The sequence below is a fragment of the Acipenser ruthenus genome, chromosome 14, assembly GCF_902713425.1.
Source record: "Acipenser ruthenus chromosome 14, fAciRut3.2 maternal haplotype, whole genome shotgun sequence".
Lineage (NCBI taxonomy): Eukaryota > Metazoa > Chordata > Actinopteri > Acipenseriformes > Acipenseridae > Acipenser > Acipenser ruthenus.
The window spans coordinates 18,002,690-18,020,678 of NC_081202.1; the positions used below are offsets into that span (position 1 = coordinate 18,002,690).

The 17,989-nt window shown below is 38.8% G+C and overlaps 1 protein-coding gene across 2 annotated transcripts in view; it reads left to right on the forward strand.

The window, feature by feature from the left end:
- Nucleotides 1–17,989, forward strand: part of LOC117420135 (cyclin-dependent kinase 17-like) — a 65,422-nt gene that overhangs the window by 42,744 nt on the left and 4,689 nt on the right. For both annotated transcript variants that reach the window (XM_034033684.3, XM_034033683.3), the window contains exons 4-11: nt 5,491–5,624; nt 12,263–12,388; nt 13,028–13,084; nt 13,280–13,394; nt 14,056–14,150; nt 14,567–14,629; nt 17,170–17,293; nt 17,869–17,989. In XM_034033684.3, coding sequence (XP_033889575.1) covers nt 5,491–5,624; nt 12,263–12,388; nt 13,028–13,084; nt 13,280–13,394; nt 14,056–14,150; nt 14,567–14,629; nt 17,170–17,293; nt 17,869–17,989 — 835 coding nt within the window. The remainder of the gene's footprint in view (nt 1–5,490; nt 5,625–12,262; nt 12,389–13,027; nt 13,085–13,279; nt 13,395–14,055; nt 14,151–14,566; nt 14,630–17,169; nt 17,294–17,868) is intronic.

Here is a 17,989-nt window from a genome sequence, read left to right on the forward strand (position 1 = left end):
GAAAATACAGATATGTACCATAGCTGAGGTTGACAGCACATGTCAGCGAGCATGCAATAAATGAATTTAGTTTTACTCTATGTGAGGTCTTACAATTCATTCAATGAACTGTGTTGGTGATTCTTTTTTTTTATTTTTTAAACTAAGCAATTTGTCCAGGGTGTTAACAAACTTGTTAACAGTACACACACAGTTTTTATTGTTCCACACTATTTACTGTAAAACTCCAGCTCACTAGCATAGCACAAACTAGTTATTTTTGGGGTAATTTTTCAGAACCTTTTAAAAGGTGCATTACCTTTTTAAAGTAATTGTAGCTAACAAAATAGTTCCATAAATTGGCTCTGGTGCTCCTGTGGGTTAGGGAGGCAAAACTGGCAGGGACTGTTTCCCCTCATTTGCACTACAATGAACCCTGCTGGCCAGGCACCCAATAAGCTCAAAGGCAGACACCTGCAGGGCTGGCCTTTGTCCTCTAGAGGTCAGTAGGTCTTCCTTAACATCCCTCCGCCATACACATCCATTCATTCTAAAGGTCTCAAATGTGCAGTTTTGAAAGGAACACGTTCTTGGAAACATGTATTTTAATTTCAAAACATGATATCCGGCACTACACAAGGTTAAAGAAAACTGTGTTGTTTACAAACCACGTTTTATTAACACTAGAACCGCCATGCGGGTCAGTTTGACCAATTTAGCATTTAAAATGTTAATTGCCCTTCCATTGTAAATCGTATGTGTGTGTCCGTTTTTGACTTTTCCTGAATATATGAATTAAATATCCTGATGGCGTTCGATAGCCAGAATCGCAAAAATGATAGTTATAAACAGTTCTACGTAGAACCGCCACGTGTAGTGACCCACGCACTACAGTACATGTCGTTTATTTTTTTTTATATATATATATAACGTAAGATATTCTATTTTTTTTTTGTAAATGCAGCAAACAAGACATGCCTCCTCCTAGCACACGTCCTTTTTTTTAGTTCAAGCCTTTGTTTGTAGACTGACTACGAGACAGAGATTGCTATGATTGTGGATTTGTCAAGATGCAAACTCAGTGAAAGCCTAGTTTGCTTATTTTTCAATGTACCTGGGAGACAACAATCCTTCGTTTTGTTTCACAAATGCAACTGGAAATATATCAGAAGGAAATATTTAATCTTGAAAGTAGTCATTTTAATTGCAGTGTGGAGTAGTGGTTAGGGCTCTTACCCAGGTGGGGTACACTGCTGCTCTACCCTTGAGCAAGTTACTTTACCTAGATTGCTCCAGTAAAAACCAAAGTGTATAAATGGGTAACTGTATGTAAAAATAATGTGATATCTTGTGACAATTGTAAGTCGCCCTGGATAAGGGCGTCTGCTAAGAAATAAATAATAATAAAATATTAATGAGCAAATTGAAATGACAGGTAGGTTAACAGCTTATGTGGCTAATCTGAAACGTCTGTTATATATTCTTTTTTTTATATTACTTTTAGAAAGAAAAAAAAAAATTCGGTCTTACAGGTTTGTATGTACCAGTTTACACGTGTTTACACAATAGTGTTCAATGGAACTGCGTCTGTGTTTACAACACAGCTCCTGGATGCAGGCACAGTCAGCTGGCAGACGCATACGCGCCTCCATAGAGTACAAAGCAACGGTCAGCGGTTGTAGTCGTGCTGTATATCCGCACATTTTAAAAATAAAGCCGTTTTAAGTTTAACTTTCCATTTAAATACGGTATTTCTGCGATGCAAATGTTAGATATGATGTTCATGAATAAAACTTTTCAGTTGTATCTGATTGTTTGTCTTTCATTTTCATAACAAAGCAGTTTAAAATTGTATGGGTCAAAGTGACCCACGTGGCGGTGGTAGTGTTAAACTGTCTTGTACTGTACTTCCTGGGTCCTTTTACCTGGAGAGTGACATTATGCATGCCCCTTCACAGGCTACTGTAGTTTCCTGTCAATAACCAATCAGCTGCTTCCCCTACTGACTGACTTGCTTTCACCTGTAAGAAGCTACTGAGGTTACAATACCAGTGCAAACTGAACCGAAGAATAAGACATAGAAACTGAGAGCTTCCTTAACCTAAAGTAGTATCACATATTTTTTTAAATTAAAGTACATGTGTGCTGTAATATGTGTTTCCTACAATTGAGACTTATGCAGCCAACATGCAAAATGGCTTAGATTTATGGAATCTTGTTATCTACAATTACTTTAAACACAACATTGTTTTTACAGACTTATGTTGCCATAGAAACAACATGCGTTAGGAAGTTGTTACTGTGGGTTTTTTTCAATGGTTTTCTAAGAATTTGATGAGAACCTCTAGAAACTTGAAACACTCATTGTGGTTTTTGAAATCTTTTGTGCTAATTGAATTTTTTTTTTTTTTTTTTTAGCAGACGCCCTTATCCAGGGCGACTTACAATTATTACAAGATATCACATTATTATTTTTTATATACAATTACATTATTTTTTACACATTATTTTTTACATACAATTACCCATTTATACAGTTGGGTTTTTTACTGGAGCAATCTAGGTAAAGTACCTTGCTCAAGGGTACAGCAGCAGTGTCCCCCAGCTGGGATTGAACCCACAACCCTCCGGTCAAGAGTCCAGAGCCCTAACCACTACTCTACACTGCACGACACATGTACTTGCAGTGTGTCGTCACGTGAAAGCAATCTGTCATTCGGGTAATTCAAATTTCAACTCGTCTGAAACGCAAAAACAATACAGACTAAAAACATACCCAGTGTTGTGGATTTATGAGTGCAGAAGCCACATGGAAGTAAGATCAGTATACTGAGTTGTGCCCCTGAACTCTGTAACCAGAGCCAAAGCCTTCCCTAACTTTACTGCATTAAAGTAGCTACTGTTTCGCTTTTTGGAGTTCTGTCTGCATGATGATCCTTTTAATAGAAATGAGGTGAGAACACATATCGGTAGGTGTCTTGCTGATCTATAGTACAGTACGCCTCCACATTGAATGGTGCCAAGAACAGGAGGAGATTTGCTGCTACTGAGACAGGAAACTGTGGTTGCAGCTTTTGTTTTTGGCAGCGTCTATTTTGTGTCTTGCACTCTTGCTCTGTCGACAGAAGGAAATGCTGCTTATGCTAGACAGGTTCTGGAGGTAGCTGCAGTAACTAGGTATTAAGATGACTACAGTATTAACAGCTTATGTGTTCCATTCGATTTGCTTGTCAGTATCGACTCGTCTACTTGGCTTTTAGTCGCCTACGTACAGTCGTGCTGTGTTTTTTCAGCGCTTTGCAGCAAAATGACATTTTTCTGCTTGCATTCCTAATCAGTGCTACAGTGTGGGGGTGAGATGTTTTGGCATGGCTTCAGCTAAACTTGTGTAGGTGTTACACCGACAGAACAAAGCCAATCTCTGAGCATTCGTGATGACGTCAATGTTGGAAAGTTTCAGAGCTGTGTGGGAAGCCAATTTTAAAATTTAACAAGTTAACTTCCAGTGTCAATTGAATTAAAAACTGTCATGTCATGTTCTATTGGACAAGAGGAAAAGTATTCCTTTGACACTTTCTGATAATTCAGAAACTTAACTTTCACTTTCTGTTCGCTGAGCAAATATGAACTCATGTCCTGTTAGAGGGATAGCTTCTGAATGGGGGGGGGGGGGGGTGTGTGAATGATTTCATTTAGCTTGCAGAGATTTGAGTGCTGCACTTCTGTAAGGGACAGCATGAATGCCGCCTTTCACAAAGAAAAGTGCCTTTTTGTTACCAACAAAATGGGGGGACTAAAAGTGCTGTTGTCTAAACATACCAGGCCACAGTTATGTTACTGATAGAATGTTCCAAAAATCCATTCACATGAACCAGCAATAATCTTCTGAATAATTCATTGTGTAAAGTGGAGAATTGTAGCTTTTATGATACCTGATGCCAAGTAAAGCAGACAGAATCTGCCCCAAAAATAATTTGTGTAATTTTCTGCCACGTCTCCTGTATATGTAACATGCTGCTTAAGTTATTACATATTATGTTTAATAAATGAGTGCTAGAACTACTGAATGGCAGGCTTTCAAAAATAAAATCTATACAGGGTCTCCTTGTTTGAGGGTTATGTATAGCACCATTTTTTTTTGTGTTGGCTTGTTTTAGAAGATGACTGACATGGACCGAAAGAGGGGCTCGGCTGATTAGATAAGAGTTAGAAATAAATGTATTCTTTTCTCTAAAGACAAAACTGAAAAATCTGTTCATAAAACATGGCAGGCTGTGTTGGAATGAAATAAAGCGAGGGATAACGACAGGGTATGCAGTGTAGGAGGCGGTGGTGTTGCTCTCCTGCAGCAGATGGTGTGCGAAGCAGAACACCAGGGTGACGATATCCCACTGGAAGTCATATTATTAGATGACCTTTATGATGATCGCAGTATAGGTAGAAAGTGCGTAACATTTCCTGCATATACTGTTCTTTATAATCGAGTTTACGATTGTTGTTTTATGGAAGTTTTCTTTACAATGTTGGAGATTTTATTCTGGGGCTGTCACCCCAGTAGTGCGGATTGTGAGTGATCATATTATGGCAAGCGTGACTGTGTCGCTTCACTGACAGGGATAGGAGCTAGATTCCATTTGCACCACAAGCAGTTATGTTACGCGTGTGTTGATAGTGGGTTTATATTCCTCTCTACACTGTGCAACGGTAAAGCAGTGTGAAGGCCCTTGTGCACCAGATCCATTTCTTGGTTCTTTTTTTATTATTATTTCTATAAATGTAATGTCCAAGTATTAATTTAACATGTATATACTTTTACTATTGTCCCTTGCACACTAAGGTTATTGTCAAACAAGTGTAATTTTGGTATCAAAATAATTTTCGCTTCGATGCAATTTTATGTGTGTTAAAAATGACAGCAACAAGTAATATTTACTGCGATTAGACACCTGGCCTGCATACAGTAGAATAATTTTTTAGAGCAGTTATCACTAAAATGCATTATTTTTTTATTTTTTTTTCCCTCAAATGTTGCCTTTGGTGTGGCGGTATTCCGATTAAACCAAGTCTGATGGTAACAATAGAAACACTGTTAATTCACTTGGGATAGCGTTTCGTTTTTTTTCGTTTTCGTTTTTTATTTTTGATCACGTGATGTCTGTTTTTTTTTAGCCGACTCATGGAAGTGTTGATTGTGAAACCAGTTCACTTTATAGTCAATCACACACACTCTGTCCCCAACACAGGGCCGGATCAATTAGCCAGTAACACCATTCACCATAATATACATAGGGCGCCCAAAATATGGGTTAATGTAGGGCCCCCACGTCCTTTAATCCGGCCATGGCTGTGAACATTCCACTTTCTAAATTAATCATTTTTCTGCCAGTAGGAAAGACTGGAGGGGCGTCCCTGCACTTGTCACTCTTTTTCAGTGATTCTCAATTGACTGAAACTCAGTCACATTAAGCCCAGATGACTGTAATCTATTTTGCTGCCCTTGCTTTTGTTTAGACATTGTACATGAGAATCTGAAGATCGGCTCCGATGGAGAAAGTGACCAGGCGTCTGGAACATCGTCGGACGAGGTCCAGTCTCCTACGGGAGTGTGTCTGAGGAATCGAGTGCAGAGGAGGATCTCTATGGAGGTGAGCACAGCTCAATAGATACTTGATTTGGGTGAGGCTTTAAAGGCAAGCCTTGATGGTGGCAGCCCAGTCATAACTGAAGATCTAAGAACACTGCCAGCTTCACCATAGTCTGTTGTCACATATAAACAGCTGAGTTAATTGACATAAGCAGCCAGCAGTCGTTACTGTCAGCTTGTTATGTAAACATGCCTAGTAAGTGAACAGTTGCTGCTCTTCAGTTTGGTGTCTTTAGTTGTAGCACTGTTGTGTTGTCCTGGTCAGAAGGCCGTGGATTGGAACCTTGACTTAATCTCCTGGAACCTCAGCTTGTTCCCAGCACTTGGGTGGCAGTGAGTCTCATCTCTTTGTGTATGCTATTTCTTCCACCAAGTGGAATAATTTTGTACAATATAACCCAATTTAACCTGAGATACAATAGATTCCATCACTTTCCACCAGTTATTTAAATCATGTTTAGTTAGTTATTCTTTTTTTTATTTATTTGTTTAAAAATAACGAGTGGTTTACAAGCCATGGGCAAGTCTTGTGCACTAAACACCTGCATCAGATTCAAATGGCAGGATACTTCAGCTTGTGTTGAGTTAATTTAAGCGCAAAGGCTATTGCTAACACTCATGCATTTTCATGAGGTTTTAGGAGACTAAAAGTGTCAAGCATGCTACATGGCACGGTTTGTTTCTATTTTGACCATACTGACCTATTTTTAATTTAATTTTATTTTAACTGAAGAAGTTTGTCGTGCACCTGGTGCCATTCACTTGGTGTATGAAGCAACTGATCGTGATGCTGGCTAGTGCATTAATACAGATTAACACTTCTTAATCAAAAGATGCTCCAAATGAAAGGCATGAAATAGACAATTAATAAGGATTTTTAGGAATATCAAGTTTTTGTCTTGAATTGTTTATTCATTAGTTATTACAGCTCCCTTAAGTTACCAGTAAATGCCTTTGAACCAGTATAGATGACGCAATTATTCACTTGCAGCGTTAGTAGAAAACAGTTACAGAACTTTAGTTTTACATGTAAAGTTTCCTCAATCACGCACTTGCCAGCAGCGAACCCAACCACGGAAGGGTGCACATACCTGTAGATGGATCCTGCTTCACTGACTATGGTTAAGAATAGGCAGGGGGTCACAAGGGGATCACCAAGCCCATCTCAGCTAGGATGATGGCTGAATGTGTCCAGAACACCCTGTCAGTGTGGAACCTTAGTACAGTGCTCACCCTTTTATAATGCTACAGTTGGGAGCCATAGTTACAAGACCGTGCTATTTGTGTTCCACCTTATAACAAGTATAAAAGGGCTACTGTAATGGCATTATGGAGCAAATGGGAGCCACGACCCTACTGTGTTATAACCGATTCCGCACTATAACGAGACGCGTTATAACGGGTGAGTACTGTACCAACTGTTGAGCGTCTGTGGAATGTCTATGGCAGGAGGAAGCAGAGACAGGTGCCATGTATAAATTACAGTTGTAGTTGTTCTATGGGGAGGGTGGTTGTAGACATTAGATGTATGCTTGGTATGTGACAGCTGTCCTGAAAGCATATGGTGATTATCTCCTGAATGAAGCCTGATGTATCATAAGTGTTCCGTCGGTTGTGAGCAGCAAGTTTGTTCCCTTTTAATAAGGAATTAGCATCTTCTAAAGTTCAAGGTGGATTAACATCTTACATCGGTCCACAGAGTCTTAGGCTTGAAAACTTCACTAGTAGCCTGCTTAGAAGTTGAACCATGCACGTGCAAGCATGGATTGCTCAAATGAAAAAGTGCCCTTGGTAAGAATCTATGTACTGTGAAATACAACGAAGGAGTTTATCAAATGGGTGTTTTCATTTCCTTTCTTGATATTCCTAGAAGTCTGAGGGCCTGATCTTGAGGAGTGGGCGAACTTGTAACGCTAGGGCAAAACTTGTTTGCCCCTGATTGAGCAAGCTGTTTGTGATTATGAATATAATGAAACACTGCAATTGCATATGCAAAAATTGTTTAATGAATGTAAATATTTCTAAATACTGCATTAACAAATGGTGCTGTGGCAACAGAGATAAACTTCTTCATCAAGATCACAGCAAAGGCATAGTTTTGTTAAAGGGAATGTCACTTGCTTTTTATTTGCTAGCAGCTTTTCTTTATTGGACAGAGCAAACGTAATTTGCGCTTTGCCCTCTACGTTTGCATTTCATTAAAATTGGGCCCAGGGTTTACTGAATTACTTTATTTAGGCTTTCTGTCCCAAGTTCAGCTTGTAGATTTAGGGCATGTCCAGAAAAAGTAAAGGGCAATTCAAAGCAATCTGAAGCAATGCTGTTCATGATGCAAGTAATTAACCTGTATGAAAACTTTACCTGTGTGCTACAGGTAACGATTCATCTGTCACATGTCATCGTGTACAGCTGAATGTCCTCAGATAAAACATGAGGCATCTTTTTAAAAAGCACTTAATCCTTTTTTTGTGTACAGTTCTTTTGAGAATTCAGCACACAAGGTAACTAATAGAGCAGCAAAATCCAAGTTAAAATAAAATTGGTAGATTTAAAGGCAAGCACTACTCTACAGCAAACCTGAAAAAAACACTGGAAAGACAGCATTGTGTGTTCTCTGCTTACACTTTAATATTACTAAATTAAAAGGTAAATATCGGGCTCCCGAGTGGCGCATCCAGTAAAGGCGTTCCTCGCAGGATGTGCCCTATAGCCTGGAGATCGCAGGTTCGAATCCAGGCTATGTCACAGCTGACCGTGACTAAGAGTTCCTAGGGGGCGGCGCACAATTGGCTGAGCGCTGCCCGGGTAGGGCGGGCTTAGGTCGGCAGGGGAATCCACGGCTCACCGCGCATCAGCGACCCCTGTGGCCGATAGGGCGCCTGTGGCTCTGCAGCGGAGCCGCCAGATCTGTGTTGTCCTCCGGCACTATAGGTCTGGTGGCATTGCTGTGGATCTGCAGTGCGAAAAATGACGGCTTGGAAGGAGCACGTTTCGGAGGACGCGTGTTCCAGCCTCCGTTTCCCGAGTCGGCGGGGGGGTTGCGAGCGGTGAGCTGGGGATACAGATAATAATTGGGCATGCTAAATTGGGGTGAAAACCGGGGTAAAAAAAAAAAAAGTAAATATCATTTAAAAAAATGTCAATGAAGATCAAGGGAAACCACAATTGTAATTTAAGAATTACTATACCTGTTATTTTTACAGTGCAATTACATAAGTGACATTGTGTTTCAATACACCGGTCTCAATTGCTTCTGTTATTTTTAGTTTGGTAACGTGTGATTAAATGTATAGGGTAACCATAGTCATTTTCATTGGGTTCTAATAACTACTCTCGTCGCTTTTACTTCTTTCGAACAATAAATGCTAAATAAAGCCTCCCAGATTTTCTAAAAAGCCTTGACATTATCTGTGGTTGCAAGTGTAGTCCAACACAGAAAGAGCTGGAACACTGCCATTTTTAATACTCCTTACAAATCCTGCGTTCATTTTACTGTAAGTACCTTGTATAAGTCATTACATCTGGTAAACGCACCTACTGCAGTGTTTTATGTTATTCACTAGCCCATAAAACACAGGTTTTGTTTGAAATTTGCACCAGTTTGAGGTTGCAACTACTTATACACTGTGCACTACAATCGAGTTTTGATTCTGGGTACTGACAAACAGGTTTTGTTTACTGGCAGAATACTAATTTGGTCTTCAAGGGATAGGGCTAGCGTAGCAATGGGTTTGGTGTCATTGTTTAGAATATCCAGATGTATGTGTTTGTTTACAGTAGCATTACTAATCACTCTTTGAAGCTGCTTGCTGAAACAGCCTGTAACGACTCCCTGCTTCTGTAAACAGGGCTGCCAGTTCTCCTTTTTCATTGCAGCAGTCTCTGTGGGTGTTAATGTTGGGACACTGGTTATCTTATCCTGATAATTCCTCTCAGTACAGCACAGAAAGATCCCCGTCAGTGGATAATGCTAGGTGCTTTTCTGTTTTGTAAATGAATTGGCTGATAATCAAAAGAAGCTTACTGTAGCACTGCTGGTAATCCTAATTGGAGTAGCAAATCTGTACTGCATCACCGCAAAAGGGTGCTTGCTTGATAGCTACTGCCCTCTGGTGACTAACATTCTGCATCAGCAACTGGGAATAGCCACACATGTCTGGTAATACTATTGTCATAACAGTAACATTAATACTGCAGTGATTTGTCTATAGAGAGATGCTGTGTGATTTTACAGCCATGTAGATTACAGAAATACTACTTTAGCGCAGGATTGGTGGAGTGCGGATTTCACAGCACAGAGCACACCTACGCTGTTATACTGTCGTTGGATAAAGGAAGTTGGGTATTGGAGGCCTCTTATACTTCAGCTTGAACTTGAATGTCTTTCAGATGGCATGTTTTAAAACTAATACAATGATATAGTAAAGACCAAAGAGCAGCAGATTGAGATTTATTCAGATCAGATGATTACTCCTACGAACCTACCACCTGGTACGTATTTACACGTTGGCATGGAAGCTCCGAGATACTGATGTTGTATTGAAGGCATCGTCACTATAGACCGGCAACATTGGTTGAAAAACTGAAGCTAAAGAACAAGAAAGCAAGTGTGCAATCTCAAAATAAGTATTTATTTATATCCATTTGTGTTAAAGTCTGTTCATGTTGCATCAGTGTCATTTGATGTCCAATTTTGAAATACTGTCAGCCACCTTGTACCAGAACAAATAACATAAACACGTTGCCACACTAGTGGCCGAAGTGGAAACATGCTGTATGCTGTGAGTATGCTGATAGCCAGTAAGAAAGCATGTGCTTAGAAGAGGCTGGTACACATTTCAGCAGCTGTATTGGGACATGAGCAGGTCTGCAGCTCACTGCAGGACCAACTGATCAAGGTGCACCAACAGCTTATAAAGGCAAAAGCAGTTCTCAAAGATTCTCTTTCAGCTCATTGGGTTATACAACTTTAACCTCTACAACTAAAGAAACAGTTGTACAGTTACAGATAAACATCATAACTGAAATACTTTCTGTTTTCTGCTAACAAGTCAATGAGTTTTGCCCTTTTCCCGTTGCTCTATGTAGATCCAATAGGTCTATAGTGGTTTTAATATAGTAGACAGTTTATAAATGCAGTTTTTTTTTCTGTTTACACAAATTACAGTGGTGTTTTATGCACTTAGAAAGTCTTGTACCTTGGCTTAGCCTGATAATCTTGGACCCTGCGTGACGTGCCATCCTTCTAATCTTGCCGTTCTGCAGTTGTATCTTGTCAAACACTGAGGGATCTCAGTCTAGTGTTAGTCACACATGGAGAGGACGTATAAGTGTGCCTCAGCACATGCCCGTGGCAACTGGGGTGCCTTGCTGATTCAAGCTAAAAGGGCCCTGATGGCAGTGATGCCATTCTCATGCACACAGAAGCTTGGATCAATTTGATTAGAGGAGTTGAAGATGATCTGGACATTAAAACTTACTCTGCTTGTAAAGTAACCTTCCCTGGAGGAAATTGTGCAGAAAGCCTTTTGGTGGCATGTTGGAAGGCATCGTATAAGCTGACTGGAGTTCATGTACTCCTAGTGTAGCAGTACTGTTTAATTAGGTAGTTTTTCATTATACTGTTTTTATGTCAAATTTCAAACTCTAACAAACAACTCAGCACCGTTTTGGGTTGGCTGTTACTGGTATAGTTTGTTTTCTAGTTAACATTAACAGTAAAATGAATCCTATAATATTCTAGATATTGTCTACTGTGTCATTTGAAAAGTGCTTAATACCTTTCATTTTGACTGATTTTTTTATTATTATTTTCTATTAAGAATCCTGTAACTATAACAGTGTTGGAGAATCTGTAGAAGCAGTCTGCTAAACTACAGTATGTGCCGTGTTTCAAAATGGAAACATTTTGTTTTCCTTATTTACATTGTCATGTTTATTCAAATGTTTTGTGTCCGTTTTTAACTTCCTTCCCAGATTCTAGTTCCTGTAATTAAGCTGCTGTACACAGGTCTTATCTGAATATGAAAAACTACCAGTAAACCAATTGGCATAATGCTTACAGCTGACAACAGAGAGAGGTTTTGTGTCTCAAAGGTGCTTGTTGTATTTCTTTGACTTTTAACACTAACTGGGAAGGTCATGTGATCATTTGTTCTCTGTAATGTATAGGAAACCGTTTTAAAACACAAATACAATACTGACTCGCAGACCAATAATCACTTACTATCCATGACTGATCTAGCCTGTTTCCTGCTGTTGGCCTCCACTGCAATTGTGTGACTAGTTCAGAGTGATCTAAACTACATACAAAATGTACCTTTAGTTAGAAGATGGGTAAGACTGCTGTGTATTAATGGATGAAAATGTTGCAGTGTTTTACATGAAATCCTAAAAAATATGGATTACCAGTAACACCATAATAATTTCTGTGTGGTTCTAGTTACAGTAGCTAGGCTATCTAAAGCCTGACCAGAAAATTGTATGCAAAAAAGGTGATTAATTAAGAACTGCTTAAAGTGGAGGATGTTGTTGCTCAAGTACTTGCTTAAAAGCAGCCTTCATTTGAAAATGTAATAAGAGGCACTTCTGACTTGACACGTGTTGTTTAATATACATGTGCTTGTCTGTGCTTCCTAGGACCTCAACAAGCGTCTGTCGCTGCCTGCAGACATTAGGATACCAGACGGGTATCTGGAGAAGCTGCAGCTGAACAGCCCACAATTCGACCAGCCAATGAGCAGGCGGTCTCGCAGAGCATCACTGGTGAGTCTGTCTCCATGGCACTCTGTGAAGATTAACCTGTATGCAACTGTGGTGGCATTTCACTGGCACAGCACAGCTCAGTGGTGCATGCTGCATAGGCCTCATATTAATTTATCCAGACAATTAAAAAAAAAAAAAAAAAAAATTATTTGTTGTGTTAATAGTTGAACTTGTCGTCTTGAACCAATGCTAAATGCACATCTTGAATCTCAAGAGGATAGGCAGTCAGCTGGACTTGCATTGAAAAATGCTGTTTAATCATTACAAAAGGGGGTTATTTTATTGATCTACAGTAAGCAGCTGTGAGCCTAAATAATCTTACCTTTTCACTGTATATTATTTATTGAGATTTTCCAAAAGGGACACTTTATTGCTTCCCCTTTTAAAATCAAGATAATCCCAGGGGGGAGTGGCAAACAGTGTTCTCTGCTGAGCACCTTTTTTATTGTTTCAATCCCTTTGTCAGTTGAGAAATGACCGGAGTAGAACTAGACATACAGCGTAGTAAACCAATTAGAAACACATATAACTGTGTTAAAACAGTGTATGTGAAATGCTGACTTTATTAAAGTGGTCTGTTTGGCATTATGAATGACAGTAATCCTATTAAAGCCATGTCTCTTTCTTTTGTGTTTGTAGTCTGAAATTGGATTTGGAAAACTCGAGACCTACATCAAGTTGGACAAACTGGGAGAGGTCAGTCACTGGGTTTATTAGTTTCTCTGTTTTGTATTTGTACTGTACACAGTGTACAGCCTTTTTTTCTGATGCAGTCTTTGTAACAGCTTGTGTTTCTCTTGTTTTAACCTTGCCTTTTATGAAGATCATTGTGAATGGTGCAGTTATGTTCCTCTTATAATTAGATTGTTGTTTTTTTCTTTTGCATTTCAGGGAACTTATGCAACTGTTTTTAAGGGTAGGAGTAAACTGACAGACAACCTGGTAGCACTAAAGGAGATCAGACTGGAACATGAAGAGGGAGCACCCTGCACAGCTATCCGAGAAGGTAAAGGAAACTGTTGTACATGTATTTGTGTCGGTGGGTAGACACAGTACAAACGTGCCCTCGTTAAAGTTGAAGGTATCTGCGTGTAACTTGGTTGAATACATCATTTGTGGACTCAAAATGAGTGCACAGAGCAGGATTTTCATTCACACACACAAACTGAGGGCGCCAGCTTAAAACAAAAATAACTCCACAGGGTGATTTAGAATCCCATTTGTCACCCTGCAGTACAAACCCACTCTGAGCCTGGACGAGTTGTTAAAAATCCCCTCCACTATGTAGACATGCTGATTTCTAACTGCTTTGTAAACAAGCCAGATAAACAGATTTTCACCAAAATATACCGTCTCTTCAAAGCTTTTTAAGTGTTATATAATATCATGCCAAATCTGACAAATGGAGCTGAGGTGCAACAAGGGTAGCGCTTTCCTAAATCAATCCGACACAAATAGGTGCTTTATGGTTGGACATTAAAGCCACTTTTAAAACTATAAACCCTTTAGTGCCCACATTATGATACCATTTCAAAATGAAATAATTTTCAAATTAAATTAATTATCTGAGGAATGAGATAATATATGAAAAAAACAAGTGAGTTTGTATTTTGTGTAGTATTATGTGTAGTATATAAAGTAATGTCATTTTTTTCTCTCTTTTGCAGTGTCGTTACTTAAAGATCTGAAGCATGCGAACATCGTCACCTTACATGATATCATTCACACGGACAAATCGTTGACACTAGTCTTTGAATACCTGGTAAGGGCTATTCATTCTGAGAGCATCATGAGGGAGCAATGATGTGTGTTGGGACATGCTTGTGAATGGAGATGTTGCTATTGATTATTAATCTAAGAACAGCTTTACAGTAACTGGTGTGTGTGGTTTCGTAGGAAGTATGTGTGTTCTGTTTTCTTTTTCCCCAAACAGCTAAGGTAGTTGCAATTATCAAGTTTTATATGTATATTCAACTGTTCTCAGATGTGTATGGACACACACATGATAGTTTGATGCCAAAATATACACACAGTTAAAAATACTATTATGAATAAATACTAAAAATAAAAATAAAAACTGTGTACTATTGTATTTTTACTTAATGCGTTTCTTAAATATTATGGTAGAATGATTATGTTAAATGATATGTCAAATTTTATTTATGTCCATATTTATAGGATAAGGATCTGAAGCAATACATGGATGACTGTGGAAACATTATGAGCCTGCACAATGTGAAGGTAAGCAGAAAGCGGTTGTTTCTTTTCAGTGGCATAGCCTCAGTTCCTGTATTGCATAGCAATTAAACCCTTGTTTTAGAAAGCTTTTCATGATGTTAAACTGGGTGGGCTTCAATAAAGATGTTGTCTGGTACCTAATCAGCCTACCTGCTGTCAGATAAGTATTGAGAGCATCTTAATTGTACTGCCAGCCTGGAATAATTTTTTAAAGGTTGTTTTTCTGATGTTTTTTGTCCTCCTGCCTTTCAAGTGATTACATTGCTAATGTAACCAAGGCGATTACAATCTAATATATGTTTTTGTTTTTTTAATAGTTCTTTTTTATTTTTGTATGGTAAATGAAATTCAAAGGCTCACAATGTTTCAATACAACATGTTGAAGTTCAACATGTTGACGTTTTGTTTAATCCTTTAATGTTGTTTACATTAGATCCTTGAGTAATGTACTCCTTTTTTCAGAGAAGCACACGTTTTAATGTCCTTTATTAAGCAAGTACATTTTGTAAAAATATTTGTAAAAAAAAATTAAATTCTTGGCATTTCCATTTAGCCAGTTTTACAATGTCGGGGGAAACGTTGTTTTGCATTTGGAATGTGATCACCATTTTCTTTTGCATAGATTAGGCAGCCTGCAGATTCAGATTTACATTCCTCAGTGTGCTTTTAAACTTTGCAAATCCTTCATAAATTCTGGAGCCTCTCTTGGTTAAAATTTCCATTTCAAAGTTTTATAATTGTTGGTTAGTTAATGTCTTAACTTAATTGTTCTTTAGATCAGTTTAATTTGAGCCCTTATTTTGTTATATGGACATCTGGAGGTAAAGTATCGGCCTGAATTGAAGTTGTCAGTTTTTTGTAAAATGCTAAAGGCCCTGCTTATAAAATCTTTCTGCAGAATAAGAACGTTCCGCCTTGCAAAAGTATTCAAACCCCTAACCAATTCTCTCCTATTACTGAATTACAAATGGTACATTGAAATTTCGTTCCGTTTGATATTTTATTTTAAAACACTGAAACTCAATCAATTATTGTAAGGTGAAATTGGTTTTATGTTGGGAAATATTTAAGAAAAATAAAAAACTGAAATATCTTGCTTGCATAAGTATTCAACCCCCACACATTAATATTTGGTAGAGCCACCTTTCGCTGCAATAACAGCTTTAAGTCTTTTGGGGTAAGTATGTACCAGCTTTGCACACAGTGTCGGAGTGATTTTGGCCCATTCTTCTTGGCAGATTTGTTCCAGGTTGTTCAGGTTGGTTGGACGACGCTTGTGGACCGCAATTTTCAAATAGTGCCACAGATTCTCAATGGGATTGAGATCAGGACTTTGAATGGGCCACTGTAGGACATTCACCTTTTTGTTCTTGAGCCACTCCAATGTTGCTTTGGCCTTGTGCTTGGGATCATTGTCCTGCTGAAAGGTGAATTTCCTCCCAAGCTTCAGTTTTTTAGCGGACTGAAGCAGGATCTGTTGCAGTATTTCCCTATATTTTGCTCCATCCATTCTTCCTTCAATTTTAACAAGATGCCCAGTCCCTGCTGATGAGAAGCATCCCCACAGCATGATGACCACTATACTTCACTGTAGGGATGGTGTGTCTTGAGGCATGGGCAGTGTTAGGTTTGCGCCACACATAGCGCTTTGAGTTTTGGCCAAAAAGCTCTATCTTGGTCTCATCTGACCACAAAACCTTTTCCCACATCGCAGCTGGGTCACTCTCATGCTTTCTGGCAAACTCCAGACGTGCTTTCAGATGGTACTTTTTGAGTAACGGCTTCTTTCTTGCCACCCTCCCATACAGGCCAGTGTTATGCAGAGCTCTTGATATGGTTGACTGGTGCACCATTACTCCACTCCCAGCCACTGATCTCTGTAGCTCCTTCAAAGTGATTGTTGGCCTCTCTGTGGCTTCTCTCACAAGTCTCCTTCTTGTTTGAGCGCTGAGTTTTGAGGGACAGCCTTTTCTTGGCAGTGCCTGGGTGGTGTGATGCAGCTTCCACTTCCTGATTATTGATGCAACTGTGCTCACTGGGATATCTAAACACTTGGATATTATTTTGTACCCTTTCCCTAATCTATGCATTTGTATTACTTTATCTCTAACTTCTGTAGAATGCTCTTTGGTCTTCATTTTCCTTCAGATTCACAGCCTGACCAATGATCCTTCAACAGTGGGGTTTTTATCCAGAAAATGTGACAGCAACTTTAATGGTTCACAGGTGGAGGCCAATGGTAAGGTAATTGTGTCCTCGTTAGGGCAATTTCTTTCATCGGTGTAAACTGGGAGCTTCCACAGCACGGGTTGAATACTTATGCAAGCAAGATATTTCAGTTTTTTATTTTTCTTAAATATTTCCCAACATAAAACCAATGTCACCTTACAATAATTGATTTTGAGTTTCAGTGTTTTAAAATAAAATATCAAACAGAACAAAATTTCAATGTACCATTTGTAATTCAGTAATATGAGAGAATTGGTCAGGGGGCTGAATACTTTTGCAAGGCACTGTATTTTCTTTTTTCTTTTTTTTTTCAGATCTTTTTATTTCAAATTTTACGAGGTTTGGCTTACTGTCATAGGCGGAAAGTTTTACATCGAGACCTGAAGCCACAGAACTTGCTCATTAATGAGAGAGGGGAACTAAAATTAGCTGATTTCGGTAAGTAATACTGAACACATGGTTGAGTTTCACTTTCATTTTGCGCTGTTAAAAATGTATTCTGTTACCAAGTTATTTGTATATTAGGAACCGATGCATTGTGGTACAAAATTAAGAACCCACACGCAGCACTCCAATAAAAGAACAGGTAGCAACACAGGAGCAGAAGAGCAGTCTATCTGATTAGTGCTTGGTATTGGTTATCGCTGTACACTGTGTTATATTGGCTTTAACCTTCTGTCCTATATGGCTGCCTCAAATCCTTTTTTTTTTTTTTTTTTTTCTCGATATATCATGATACCTCCAAATGGTTACATTCATTTATTTAACATTTTATTGTGCAATGATCCTTCATTTTTAAAATTGTGATTAGATTTTTGAGATGATCTGATCGAGGTGCCTGATGGTCACCTCTGGCTTTTTATTAGGATGGTGGGTTCCTAATTTTGTACCATTCTGCATTTCTTGTGAGATGCTGTTTACTGCTTGTTTTAATTATTTTGTTTCTTTTTAATCGTGTTCTGTCATTGTGATCAGTTGTGCTGTGTTGAATTTGAGCTGCTTTTCTTGTGCAGGATTAGCAAGAGCCAAGTCAGTCCCTACAAAGACCTACTCCAATGAGGTTGTCACGTTATGGTACAGACCCCCTGATGTTCTCTTGGGATCTTCAGAGTATTCCACCCAGATTGACATGTG